The sequence below is a fragment of the Ixodes scapularis genome, unplaced genomic scaffold (genome assembly GCF_016920785.2).
Source record: "Ixodes scapularis isolate PalLabHiFi unplaced genomic scaffold, ASM1692078v2 PGA_scaffold49__6_contigs__length_1374808, whole genome shotgun sequence".
Taxonomy (NCBI): Eukaryota; Metazoa; Arthropoda; class Arachnida; order Ixodida; family Ixodidae; genus Ixodes; species Ixodes scapularis.
In genome coordinates, this window is record NW_024609878.1 from 673,295 (window position 1) to 687,707 (window position 14,413).

The 14,413-nt window shown below is 47.9% G+C and overlaps 1 protein-coding gene across 2 annotated transcripts in view; it reads right to left on the reverse strand.

The window, feature by feature from the left end:
• The window catches only part of LOC115308183 (acetylcholinesterase), a 37,146-nt gene that overhangs the window by 2,174 nt on the left and 20,559 nt on the right, over positions 1–14,413 (reverse strand). Inside the window, exons 9-11 of one of the 2 annotated variants that reach the window (XM_029979939.4) lie at positions 13,002–13,164; positions 1,878–2,213; positions 132–200 (exon numbers count right to left, since the gene is read on the reverse strand). In XM_029979939.4, coding sequence (XP_029835799.2) covers positions 132–200; positions 1,878–2,213; positions 13,002–13,164 — 568 coding nt within the window. Of the gene's footprint in view, positions 1–131; positions 201–747; positions 2,214–13,001; positions 13,165–14,413 lie in introns of those variants that run through there. The other variant, XR_005714985.3, reaches the window with a different exon arrangement.

Below are 14,413 nucleotides of genomic sequence, written 5' to 3' on the forward strand. Positions count from 1 at the left end.
TAACAGAGCTCTTGAAAGCTGCAACAGGTAGGACTCAAAAGTGCCGAATTCAGCGATGCCCAGTCGCCTAGTTAGAGCGGTCGCGCGTTCTCATAGGGCGTAAGCGAGGAATGGAAACCGTGGGGACTCACCTATTGGTACTTTCCGTCAGGGAATGCATTGATGCGCGCGGAATTTCGTCCTCGTCAACCAGATGTCGGCTGTTTTGGGAGTAGTAACGCTAATAGAGTCACTCCCGTCGGAAACACACTTCTATGCAATTAACCCCCAAGCAAAGGGCATGCTCTCGGACCCCCACACAGACATCATCCGGCAACCGATCGGCAATTGGTTGGCATCAAGCCGGCAGGTGGTCGGCGGTCGACTGGCTCCCAGCTTTAGCAGCAGAGCGGCAACTCCCGACACAAACGTGCATCTTGGCGACATTACAACCCCATGCAATTGGCATGCTCCTCAATCCCATTCAGACAATGCTGACACTTGATCAGCAATTGGTTGGTTGCCAATCTGCCTTGACATATGAACAGTGAAGTCCAGCATCAGCGGGAAGGAGCAAAGCAGAAGGTTGAACACAACATTGGCGATTGGTCTCCAGAGGACCGGCAACTGATTGGCAACCAACTTAAAAGCAGCGAAGCTAAGCACACAGCACAATGCACTGCCAAGAGTAAAAAAAAGTGACAATTGCGGTATGTAGCACGTTACACAATCGATAAGATGTAAAAGCGTGGCAGTGTATATATACACCTGAAAAAATATGAAATTGGCACCCGTAGTTTCCCACACATGCATCCCTATTGCAGAAAAGGTGCTGAAGATCCAGAACCTCGTAAACATACATGCATCGCTGGTGTGGGCATGGTTGTTTGCTCATTCGTCGCAAACAACCGTATGGCTCCACTGTCAAATAAACTGGTCTTCCTAAAAATGGCAGTCCGATGCATTAGTACACGGAAGCACTGCGGGAAACTTCAACCAGGAATTTCCTCCAAATATTTGAAGGAACCTCGCGCGACAAAATTTTGTGGTGGCAGAGCAGTCTTGATGACACCACCGTTTCAAATACTGTTCATGCTCTTCCAGATAACCCTAGACTCGTGGATAGCGGCGATTCCCAGAGGAAGCTAGGGAAATATATAGTACCCAAGTCAAAGGAGAATTTAATTTTATATTACGTCAACCACAAAAAAATGTGTAAAAGAAAACAAACACAGGTGGTAAATAAAGTGTGGATGCCTTGTACAGTTCTTGATGTAAAGAAGCAAACAGCAGATTGTTATCTGTACAAATTCAATCACAAAGTTAGCTGAACCATGAAGAAGCTTCCCGTAGAGTTAAAAGTTACAACATATATAACTTTACAACTGTTGTCAAAAAAAAATAAAAAATTATTTTTAGTAGGATATGGGCATGTAGGGCATTTCATCTACTTGAAAAATTATGGATCATAGTATAAGTGCCGCATAAGGCACCCCAAAACCTCTGTGATCACCTAGCCGAACCGGGGCTCGTAAGAAAGACTGTTAATTTGGTAGGGCACGCCCAAAGCAACGGGGATTGCGTCTGAAGGTGACAGCTGACGCTTCGCCGAGAGATGTAGCTTCTTGAGGCACCAGATTGGAGACTGACTCTTACCAAACATTGGCTGCCATCCCGAACTTACTAGGTGGTTCTTTTTCGAAGGTAATGACTCCCAACTTTTAAGACGTGTTCCAAAGAACCGCTTACGACTTCGCTCGCGCCGCAGACAATCCGCAAATTAAGCGACAATCCAGAGTTTCCCGCAGTGCTCCGTCAACCGCTCCCCGTGCCTTCCCCCCGTGGCAGCGCCGGTCGTGCGTGGGGCTGCGCCGGCGCCTCAGCGGGCCTCGTCGTACCTTGCCGCCTTGCAGTAGCAGCAGAAGCCCAGCACGGCGAGGAGGAGGAAGAGCATGGCGGCGGCCGTGACCCCCCACAAGGAGGCAGTCACGATGCGGTTCTCCCGGGCCAGGGGCGCCTCCCAGGGCGGCCAGGTGGCCGGGGGCCGCAGCAGCAGGTCTGGGAGGTAGGCGTTCCAGAACTGGGCCTCCTTCTGTCGGTAGTCGCGCAGCAGGAAGCTCGACGAGTTGAGCGCCTCGTAGTACGTCCCGTTCACCGACAGGTACTGCAGGTTGCCCTTCGTTGCGGGCTCCCAGACGATGGTCCCGAACAGCGATGTCGGCTTCATCGGGTCCCTGTGGCGTTTCGGGGAAGAGGGGATTTCGTGTTGCGACCAAGTGACAGCCATCTCACTTAATTACGTGCAGTCCAGTCAAAGTCACAGGCGGGAGGGAGAGGAAAGCTGTTTTTGTGTGAATTTGGAACGACGGGCCAATCTCCAAAGAGGCAAAAAGCAATGTGGAAAGGCACCAAAGAGTAGGACACCTAAGCACTTCTTATGAGTTGTGAATGCGAAAGTTTGAATGTAGTTCTTCCACTCCCTTTGTTTGTCTGCGGTGTACTGGCGCGGACGGCCACGTTCCGCTACTGCCGAGATTGCAGCCGCTGACGATAAAAATGCCTCGGGCGCCGACACGTTCCTCAGTGCCGAGAGGAGCAGACGCAGCCGCAGCCCGCCCCTCCGGCAACACCTGACACGAGAGCGACGGCCGAGCGCGCTCCTTCCTGGCGTGCGGGCTGGAGCGCCAAAAAGAGGGCTTCTCAGTAGGGGGGCGTTCCTTGGAACTATACGTGTCCTGGCCAATGGCCACCTAGAAGCCGTTTCGCTGGGACTTTCACGTTTCTCGCGGTTACAGCGATTACGGACGCCGCTGGCTCCTGGGAATTTTTTGCCGCCGGCACCTCGCATTGTTCGCAGCTACAGACGCACGCCGGCTCCGCTCCATGGGACAGTTAATGCTTTCGCATTAATAAGGACTAAGCTAACTTTTGGTGTGCGATAAAAAAAGGTTGAAAAAAATTAGTTTTTATTTTTGTGGCTCTCAAAATTTGCAAATGCAGGGAGGCACAATGAACCAAAGACGACTGTTCTTCCCATATAGCAACGTTTGCTCATCTCCCGCCATGGTTTACCCATTTGCTATCGAAGCCGGTGAATCGCCAGCCGCACCAGCAGAAACCAAAATGCCAAAGCCGGCGAATCGCCCGGCTGTACCCTTTTGTCGTTTAAAACGCAACTCATAGATGGTGCACTACAACTACTTGGGGCAGAGCTGAATATGTCACCATCAGATGGCAACGGTCATTCCGTTTGTTTGGTTTCCTATTAAGTATAGACCACTTACAACGTAACCGCTTATAGTGCAGGACCGGGTATAGCGCGGTTTTTTTAAACCACCGGTTCGTCTCCCATAGAACTCCATGTAATTACATGCCGCTTAAAATGCAGGCGCGCGAAGGGAAATACCGGTTATAGTGCGGTTTCTGGCACAGCCCGCCGGCCGCGCCGACGACCGGAGCAGCGAGCGCGCTTCCCTGTGCGACACTAGATAACGGCGCTGACGGCGCGAGCAGCAAGCGGCACTCGCGTGGCAGTTGCTCCACAGCCGAGTTGCTCGAAGAAGCGAAAGGCTTCAGTTGCCATAGCGACGGAGGGACGCACGCACGTGTCGTTCACGTGCGTGCGTCCCTCCGCTGCGTTGGAAACAAACAACCGCAGCGACAGACCAATCGCAGGTCGAGGAGAAGTGTTGCGCGCGTTACATGCCGGTCGCCGGCCGACTGCTTCTATCCGCAAACACGGCGTCGGTTGTGATCGTCGTCGTAGACGGCGTTCATCTCATCGTTCCGCGTAAAAGCGCTATCCTTGACTGTGAATTTTCGTTGTGTGTTGCTATGATAACCCAGCACGTGCTAGAAGGGAAGATCCACCTACTCGTGCGGCGATGTCGTGGCGGCGCTCTCAAGACGGCAGAAACGCCTGTGTCGTCGTGTTTGTTTACTTCGACTACAGTGGTGATTTCTAAGCATTTGTGTCCTCGAACATCGCCCGGATTTCTTATTTGGCGCATTTCATGCGTGCGCTCAAGTTCAAGGTATTACTGGCGCGTACCGTGTGAAGGAAGCGAATTTTCACGCGTTTTCATCTCCGGAGAAAAGTGATTAGGGTTAGCAATCCTGAACGCTCTCAACGTCCGTCCGCAACCCGCGACGCCGTTAAAAGGCTGCGCCAGGCAAAAGCTGCTCATTTCTTTCAAAATGTGTAACACACTTGAGACAGAACTGTACTAGTCAGGTGAAATAAAGACTTTCCTCAAACTAAGCTTTATTTTTCATCTAACATAAAATAAATTCTTTTCACAAGTGTAAGTTGTCTCATGGCATGTATTTTGGCCTGAAAAATTGATGTTTTGGTTATAGTGCGGTACCGCTTATAGTGCGGATTTTCGCGACTCCCGCGACATACGTTATATGCGGTCTACACTGTAGTATAATTTTAGTGTTTTCAATTCATGTTCACTCTCTGAAAAGATTACGGTGGCTAGCAGCAGGCATAGTCTTTCGGACAATGAAAATCAACATTCTCTTCAACAGTGAAGGTGATGGGGAATCTACCGATGAACTGTTTGAGAGAGACGGGGTATCTACTGGTTTAAGGCAGTGCCAAGTGTACAAGGCACGAGGGAAGAAAAGCGAGAGCCGGTGGGAGGTTGAGAAATGCGGCGCAGCTCTCCGCACGTCTGTGTGCCTCAAGATTTTCCACACGAGAAAAAAATTGTTTTTTAGCAGCTCGAGTGATTGGCTGATGTAAACCATGTCTTTAAGGTGCAAATAAACATGTTTTTATAGCAAAGCTGTTATGTGCTAGGCTCTGGAGAAAAATGCGTCCATGGATGTTAACAATAAAACTCCCGTTTAAACAGCGCTCCTTTGTGCCGATTAGTCGTGGCAAGTATAAATAAAAAGAGGAGGGCAACCCGCGGGTGTCAGCCTTCCTTGGCATTATTAGAAAGCAAGGTCTTGATCAGGGTAGTAAAGTACCTAGGTACAAGTAACTGGAAATCGGTATCTAAGTACCTTTGTTGTACCTGAGGTACAGACCTAGGTACTTTAATTTCTTGGTACCTGTATTTGTATCTTAGGTACATTTTCCAGTAACTTGTAACTAAGTGAAGCTAGTTTCTACAAGTACTTTTCTATTCACTTGGTCAAAATGGTAGAAACTATAAATCTTGAAGTATTAACACACTGCCATGTGCCGTGATTCACGTTGAGTTGTGAACGGCATTGGAGGCACTGCCTTGATCAAACGACGTTTTAGCGAACGAAGCCCCGCCTATGATGTTTCATCGAACGACACACTTTAGAGAATGTAGGAGTTCATTTGAGCGAACGGTGTATTAGCGATGCCATTCGAGCAACACCAATTTATTTCATCGCTTCGGAACTCCGTTTAGGGAATATAGCGACCTGCTTGCTTCATCTCAAACCGAAATCGACTTCATTGCGTGTTTGAAGTTCCTCTGGCAGCTATACAAGGAAAGAGATAACTTGAACGATGTGCGCAGTTTCTGTTGCCCATATCTTGTCCTGGTGGTGGCACTGTTCTGCCATAAATACAATATAAAATATAATTGCAGATAAATTATAATTACAATCGTAAAGCGATGTAACATTGCGTATATAATAAAGTTTCCACTCAATAAGTCGGACTCAAGTTTTGCAGTTATCAAAACTGACAAAGTTCCGAAAGAAAAAAAAAATTCATTTTTCTTCTCACTAACGAAAGAAAAAATAAAACGAGGAAGTTTAAAGCCTTTTGCTCGTCATCGCGAAGGTTAGGTGCATATGCACTCGACTCATGCGTTTCTTCATCCGGCCGACGTCTTTCGGGCCCGTCGGCGTCAGCATCGGCTCTGAGGGCAAGAACGTCAACAAGCGAGTTTCGGCGGTTTCGGTGTGACATGGTAAACAGTGGAAGCTAAGGCCTCGGTGCACCAATTGGAGCGTGGGGACAAGGCACGTGAGGACTTAACACCGATGTGGACATCGCACTGACACCAATAAAGCACATTTATCGAACTCGTTTTTAAGTGTATCCTTAGTATAAAAAGCTTTACTCCCAATATATTTTGACAAATTTGGGGAAAATACATAAAGACAGTATCTTTAAAGTAACTGTACCTGTACCTAGATACATCTTTAAGCAAGTACCTAGGTGCGTACCTAAGTACCTTTTCGTATTAGTAACTGTAACTGTATCTTAGGTACATTTTTTAAGTAACTTTAACAACCCTGGTCCCGATCTTTTGTTATCATATACAGCCAGCACTTATCTCAGCTAAGAGTGTGCTGTGACCTCCTTTTCTTTCGCTTCGGTGGGCTCTTTATCAGCATCGCTGATAAAGAGCCCAAAGTCGCTGTAAAACCTAAAATAGTCAACGACCAACAACAGAACCTGTATTGACCTCACGTTTAGCAAGAACGTATCCGAAGTCAAAATACAACCAATGGCGGTTTGCCATAGTGACCATAAGGCAATGATCACTTTAGTCGCTAAGAATTAAATAAAGACAATTAAACAATGAAGTCATGTACGCGTCTTCATTGCAATCATATGTAGATCGTATAGATGTCAAATAGTTGTCGTAAAGCTGTCATAAAGATAACAGCTTCCCTGGTCCTCTATCTTCACGTGAAGTGAAGCTCTACAATTTTTTTTGTTTGCCATATTTATTGTGTACTCTTAAAGCAGCTTACACTAGCAAAACAACGATACAGAGACTAGCCAAGTTCTAGGGCAAAAAAACTTTCAGCCTTTCCACTTTGGTGAAGAAGGAAGACCAGCGAAGCTGTACTATGGTGGAATGACCTCAAGGACGACGTTTAGAGGACAACGTCTAGGATGACATCTAGGACGACCTCAAGGACGACGTCTACGACGATTTCAAGGACGAAATCAGGGACGACGTTTGGGAAGACCTGAAGGACGACCTCGAGGACAACGTCTAGGATGACCTCAAGGACGACCTCTAGGACGACCTCAAGGATGACATCTAAGATGACCCTGAGGAAAACCTCTCAGACAACATCAAGGACTGCCTCAAGGACGACTTCAAGGACGAAATGTAGGACGACGCCTAGAGAAATTCAGCCTTTCTACTCTGGTGAAAACCAGAGTGGAGAGGCTGGAAAGGTTGCCGCCATCTATGAGTGAGGCCGGTAAACCGGTTGTCTGGTTACCGCCGTCGTTCATAGATGGCAGTAGCTACCCAAAGTTTTGTGTCGACATTTCTTTGCGGGGGACACGATCGTGGGGAAACTAGCCCTTAACAGCTTCACTGTAAAATCTCGCGGTAGGTACGGAAAGCCCGGAAGCATGAGCCCGCGTGCTGTAGCCAATGGGTTAAGTAATGCAGTTTTTGCCAAGGACACCATTGGCCAGAGAACTGCAAAATCGTGCCAAAAATAGGGGGCGGGCTATCTCTCGGTGGCGGGCATCCCTCGAGATATTATGGCAGTTGTGGCGTGAGGCACTACCCAACTTTTTGCTGCACAGCCACAAACTTTTCTGAAAATTTTGAAAGCTGAGAGCCGTCTGGGTTGTTCCACTCTCCACGACTATGTGTTTGTGTGTTGTTGGCTGTTAATGACACAGAGCGCTCCCGGTAGCCTCCTGTCTAAACGCCATGTTTATTCTATATCCTCAAAAACCCCCGCGTCATTCTCCTCGTCTTCAGAAAAGCCTAACAGCACATCTCCCCCCCTTTAAAACTGAAGTCTATTTACCAGGCTTTACAACTCTTCCACTTCGTGTCGTGTACTCAGTCGATCCAATGTCTGGTGCTGCATTTTTATCGGTGTCTTCACTCCCAGGCACCGGTGTAAGAGCAGTCGATCCGATGTCTGGTGCTGCACTTTTATCGGTGTCTTCACTCCCAGGCATCGGTGTAAGATGAAAGCTGTTTCGGCGAAGAGTATCTGAATCGGTGTCCACTAAGTATGACCTTGGGCACTCCATTGCAGATTGCACTGTTCCTCTTTTTCGCTGATCGGTAATCCAGACCACATCTCCTCTTCTCAATGGTTTGCGTTGTCTTACACCCCGTCGTCTGTCATAGTTGGTCTTTTGTTGATTTGTTCTTTCTTTTTCCCACTGTTAGAGTTCTTTGGTATTCACAAGCCTAAGTTCCAAAGAAGAGGAAACAGATGGAAGGGACGTTCTCAGCTTGCAACCCATGAGTAATTCGGCGGGACTTATATCCATTTCCCAATGGTGTTCACGGTAGGATTGCAGTGCGATGTAGCTGTCAGATGTCTTCTTGAGGCTTCTCTTAATAATTCTAACAGCAACTTCAACAAATTCATTGCTCTGTGGATATCTTTGACTGGACGTCCTGTGTTCAAAACCCTATTCCTGGGCGAACTGCTGAAATGCACTTCCAATAATTCGCTGGAACTGTGGTCCATTGTCGCTGAACACAACTTCAGGCGTCCCATGTCTTGCAAAAATTGACTTTAGGTGTATTATGACACTGTTTGCTGTCATAGTATTCAGAAGGAAAATTTCTGTATATCTCGAATAATAGTCAGTTACTAGAAGATAGTTCTTTCCTGACAGGTAGAACAGATCCATTGCTACTTTCTGCCATGGACGCTCTGGAAAGTTGGATGGCATCAAAGGTTCATGGCGGTTGGACGCTTCCTTGATGCATTCTGGACATCTGCGTACCATACTTTCGATGGCTGTTGAAAGTCCTGGCCACCATACAGAGTCTTTGGCTCGAGCTCTGCACTTGGTGATTCAATGATGACCCTGGTGGATCTTCAGCAGAATATCAGGACGCATGGACAGCGGTATGATGAGTCTTGATCCTCTCATGAGCAGTCCATCTTGAACGGCGATCTCTGATTGATGTTGCCAATAATCTTTGCAGCTGTTAAGGACTTCTTTTCGGACGGGCCACCCTTTTTCGCTGTACCATGCCAACTGTTTGCATGTAGAGTCCGTGGCCTGCTTATCTTTGATTTCTTGTAGCCTCTTTTCTGTCGCAGAAAGGTCAGCTGTTACCCCCTTGACAGATGCAGCCACCTCTTGCTCCAGATCTATGTCACCAGTTTCGCTTAGAGGCTGTCGGGACAATGTGTCCGCCGCAATTAAAGACTTTCCTGGAATGTGTTTCATCACATAGGAGAATCTCATCATTCTCATCTTCATTCTTTGAAGTCTAGGTGTGATGTCAGCTAGATTTTTAGACATGAAGATTGGCACAAGCGGCTTGTGGTCGGTTTCAATTTCAATGTGAAGGCCCGTGATGAAATCTTGAAACCTTCCACATGCCCAAACTATCGCTAGGCCTTTCTTCTCCACCTGTGCGTACCTTCTTTCCGTCTCTGTGAGTGTCCGTGACGCGTATGCCACAGGTTTGTAGGACCCGTCTTTTTGTATCTGCCGAAGCACAGCCCCCAAGCCATATGATGAAGCATTGGCTGAAATCACTGTCTTCTTTCTTGGGTCGAACAGCGTCAGTACGGGACTCGTGGTGAGTGAGTGCTTGAGCTCATCGAAGCTTCTCTGCTGTTCCGTAGCCCAAACCCATTGGTTCTTTGAGCTCAGAAGAGAATTGAGTGGGTAGGCGATATGTGACATGTTCGGTATGAACTTTGTCAAATAATTGACCATGCCCAGAAAACTTCTCAGTTCATGAACAAGCCTCGATTTTGGCGTTGTCTGGACAAATTCCTTCGCGGTCGATGATGTGACCCAGGAACTTCACTCTTTGTACGTTAAATTCGCACTTGTCCGGATTCAAAGTCATTCCTTTCGCCTGGAGACGTTCCAGAACCAGACGGAGTCTGTCATCAGGCTCTTGTTGGGAGCTGGCATAAATGAGAATGTCGTCCATGTTGCATACAACACCTTCGAGACCAATCAGAAACTGCGACATCTTCTTTTGGAAAAATTCTGGAGCCGATGATATTCCAAACGGTAGTCTCTTGAATTTGAACCTTCCGAAGGGTGTGATGAAAGTCGTTAGAGCTTGGGACTCCTCAGCAAGCTCAAATTGCCAAAACCCAGAATTGGTGTCGATCTTTGAAAAATAGCGTGCTCCGGGATTTTGTAGAGAGACATCATTGAAGAGTTCTTTGTACATCTTCTCAGGAATCACGGTGACGTCGGCCGCCGTGTCGACTTTGAATGTTATGAAGACTGCTCGGACGTCAACCTTGACTATCCATCGCTGTCCATCTGACGTGAACACGGTGCCAAGAAATGCTGTCTCAGACGTTGTTACCTCCCTCAGTGTGGTAGAGCTTCTGCAAACCCGTGCGTAGCGCCCCTGTCTTCTGCATTTGTTGCATGTTACTTTTATCGCAGGGCACTTGTTCGTTTTATGTCGTTCATTGCCACATCTTGAACAGACTTTCTCGGACGTTGGTAAACTCGATCATGAAGTTTTTTTTTCTCCATTTCTTTCCTTTCCTCCCTTTTGACTTGCATCTTTTCTGAAGATTCTGTCAACGTTTTCTTCTGGGGACTTGTGGAGAGCAACTTGCTGTTTCTTGACAGCTTCTGACTGTCGAGCCAGATTTGTAGCCTTCTCGAGTGTCAATTCCGGATCTAGTTGCATTTTCTCCAACAGTTTTTGGTTGAGGACCCCGACTACAATGCAATCTCAAATCATCTCCTCGTGTAGGACGCCGAAGTCGCAAGTCTTGGCGAGGCTATGAAGTTGTGTTATAAATTCTTCCACGCCCTCGCCTTCCCGCTGACTCCTTTTGTGGAACTTCGCCCTCTCGTAGATGACGTTTCGTCGGACTACGAAGTGTCACTTGAAAGCTGAAAGGACTTCTTCGTACTTCTCCATCTTTGCTGAAGGCAGGTTCAACGAGAGAAGGATATCGTCTGCTTTGTCGCCCATTAAGTAGGTAAGACCGTTGACCTGCTCAGGCTCAGGTTTTTCTGATAGACCACTGATGACGCGGAAACGTTAGAGTCACCGCTTCCAATGAGGCCATTCATCGGGGCTGGGGAAATCGAATTCCGCGGGAGGTTGGCAGTGGAATGAGTTGGCGTTTGCCATTGCTCACGGTTTCTCTCGGGTCCTGGGTCCTTGAACTTCTGACACCATGTGTTGTTGGTTGTTAATGACACGGCTCCCGGTAGCCTCCTGTCTAAATGCCATGTTTATTCTATATCCTCAAAAACCCCCCCGTCGTTCTCCTCTTCTTCAGCAAAGCCTAACAGCACAGTTTGAGGTTTTTCTAAATCAAAACATTTGTATATGTGGTTGCCAAAACTTGATTTTACATATTCTATTACGTTCACGAACAAAGATGTGCCTCGGACAGCTCGTTCCTCCTAAAATGCACACAGCTCCGTGCCGTTCTCGCTAAGAAACGGAGGATGCAAGCCCCAAAGAACCCACTACGTGACGAGCCGTTTTTTTTCTCAAAAAAAGTAATAACTGCAAATAATTTTCGTCTAATCTTTGTTTTACAGCAAAGCTGTTTATGGCTAGGGGTCCGTGAATTTTTTGTGTGCAGTGACTAAAAACTCCACCCTCGAACCGCCGCACGTGCACACCTTTCCCGTATAAAACATTAAATCTAAATAATCAAAATAAGGCACTGACAAACGTGCGTACAAAATGCCATTTGTTTTAGGCTTTTGCTTAAGAACAGTTACTGCTGCAGACGCCGGCATGTGCGGCACGTGGAGCACCGTTCCCTGCATTCTCCTTGACGCTTGGGTAATTTAGCAATAGGTCTATTCAGTAGATTAGTTATCAGCAGGCACCATTTTCAAGATGAGTAGATTCTCAAGTAGATAATAAAGGTTTCTCAAAGATTTGCCGCTGTGCGACCCGTGTCAGCCATGTCTATGCTTGCACCGGCCTCTCTTTGTCATCCTTCTAAGCACTTGCGTGTCTATTCTTTCCTTTCGCTCTCCCGGGGTGGCGGTCCCGTCGCACGTGTCTAGCTTCCTCCAGCTTCTTGAGGCAAGTCTGTGTCGTGTGCTAAACAGCTTCGCTGGTCATCTACCTTCACAGAGTCAAATGGCTCACGATTTTTTTTTTACAGCGAAGCTGTTAAGGGCTAGTTTCCCCAGGATTGTGTCCTCCGCAAAGACATGTCGACACAAAACTCTGGACAGCTACTGCCATCTATGAGCGACGGCGGCAACCAGATGATCGGCTTGCCGGCCTTGCTCATAGATGGCGACAACCTTCACAGCCTTTCCACTCTGGTGAAAACCAGAGTGGAAAGGCTGAATTTCTCTAGGCGTCGTCCTCGAGGTCGTCCTAGAAGTCGTCCTTGAGGTCGTCCTAAACATCTTCCTTGAGGCTGTCCTCGAGGTCGTCCTAGACGCGCCCTTGATGTCGTCCGAGAGGTTGTACTCGAGGTCGTCCTAGAAGTCATTCTTGAGGTCGTCCTAAGCGTCGTCCTCGAGGTCGTCCCAGAAGTCATTCTTGAAGTCGTCCTAGACGTCGTCCCAAAAGTCGTCCTTGAGGTCGTCCTAGACACTGTCTTCGAAATCATCCTAGAAGTCGTCCTTGAGGTCGTCCTAGATGTCGTCCCCGAGGTCGTCCTAGGCGTCGTCCTTGAGGTCGTCCTCGAGGTCGTCTTAGAAGTCGTCTTTGAGGTCGTCCTAGACATCGTCCTTGAAGTCATCCTAGACGTCATCCTTAGGCGTCGTCTTTGAGGTCGTCCAAGAAGTCGTCCTTGAGGTTGTCTGACCATAGTAGCTTCGCTGGTCTTCCTTCTTCAACAGAGTGGAAAGGCTGAAAGTTTTTTTGTAAAAACTGGAGCATGCGGAGGTGTATCGCCGCAGCACCAACTCTGCAGCCAAAACTTCTATGGTCACCGAGAAGCTGAGAACAGCAGGCAGGAGCTTCAGTCGCTCTTCCTTTTGCGTGAGGTCACTACCTTCGACGAAGCTTTGGCATCGCCTGGAACTCGAGCGCACACGTGCGGCCAAAGCATGACAGAAGGCATAGAGCGCGAGCGGGAGGCCGGGCATTCGAAAAACACGCCCTGCCCTCCTCATTTTGTCGATGACTACAGCTGCGCACACCTACCCGGTTTTGGCGAAGTTAGCCCAGGCCTGCATGAAGAGCTGACTCATGTTGCGGTCCCCCTCACTCCAGACGATCCCGCTCAGCTCCAGGTTGTCCGGGTAGAACTTGGGGTCCATGAAGGGAGCCCCCGAAACCATCAGGTCCACCACCTCGTGCGGCACCGCTGGATGGATGTATGCAAGCACAAGGCCGAGCTCTTTCAATCGGGCGGTAACTTTCAATGGTACCACTTTTAGCAGCAACAGATGCTGGATGTACAGCCGCCGATCGATATTTCAAACACCAATATTTCGGATTGTTTGATGTTTCGGACTAAAAGAGGAACCGTGACCTACCCGATAGAAATAGTACATATTCATGACCGATGTTTCGGACAGCTCGAAGTCCGAAAGTTCAATTTTTCTGACAAAATCGTCGCAAGCAATTGGTGAAAAACGCCACCATGAACTAATCATTTTGAATTCTATGTTGGCTGCACATGGATTGGCTTGGTTTGGCAGGGGGACTTGAGTACTGCTAAGTCCTACTGCTAGGTGATGCTTTATGGCTCTTTTTTTTTTCTAGCTGCGCGTCATTAGCATATTTATTGTTATTACCAGTTTGCTTCGTTCATTTGCCATTGCATTCGTGAACTAGCGGCGGATCTCGACCTTGTTTCGGCGAATCGTATTTTCGGATTACGTTGGCTTGGATTTCATTGCCCATTTGTTCTTCCACCGCCGCGACGTGTTGCTAAGAAGTGCAGAAAGTACTCGGCCATCACACTAGAAAAAAAGGCAATGATTCTCAAGTTAAAGGCCAACCAACAAGTAGAAAGAAGGAAACTCTCCCTCAATTCCTCCGTTCCATTTGAGAAAGAGGGAGACCCTCCTCCTCTCTACCGGGAGTAGTTCAGAGATCCGCTCCTGTGTGGAGAAGAGGGGGAAAGTGGACGAGTGGGAATGGAGAGAAGGAAACTGGGAACCGTTTTTTTCCCCGGTAGAAGACGATTCTGTAGGTCGGACTTTAATAGAAAGTTGCCGAACGCAAAAGGAGGCGTAACCTGAAACAAAGCGCGTAGGCGTAACCTGAAGCAAGGCACTATTTTCGGTTTAGCCTGCTTAGACGTAATAAAGGCAAGTTTTTTAATCTGCTGATTTTTCGGACTGCTCTATTTTTCGGACGTCTTTCCGGTCCCTGCAAAGTCTGAAAAATTTGTCGGTGACTGTAAGTGCACAAGCCACGATGGATCATAGAAGTGTCTCTTGGAAGCCATCAAAGAGCCAACGTGTGTCAAGGGACAGCTCCAGTAAGACCTCTCGAGTAAGCAAGTTGGAAGGTGCAGCCATTCTGAGAACACAAAATAAAGAGAAGACGGCTGCTCCGTTTGCCCAATGAACAAGGAATGAGTATCTTCTCATGATCATGATAAG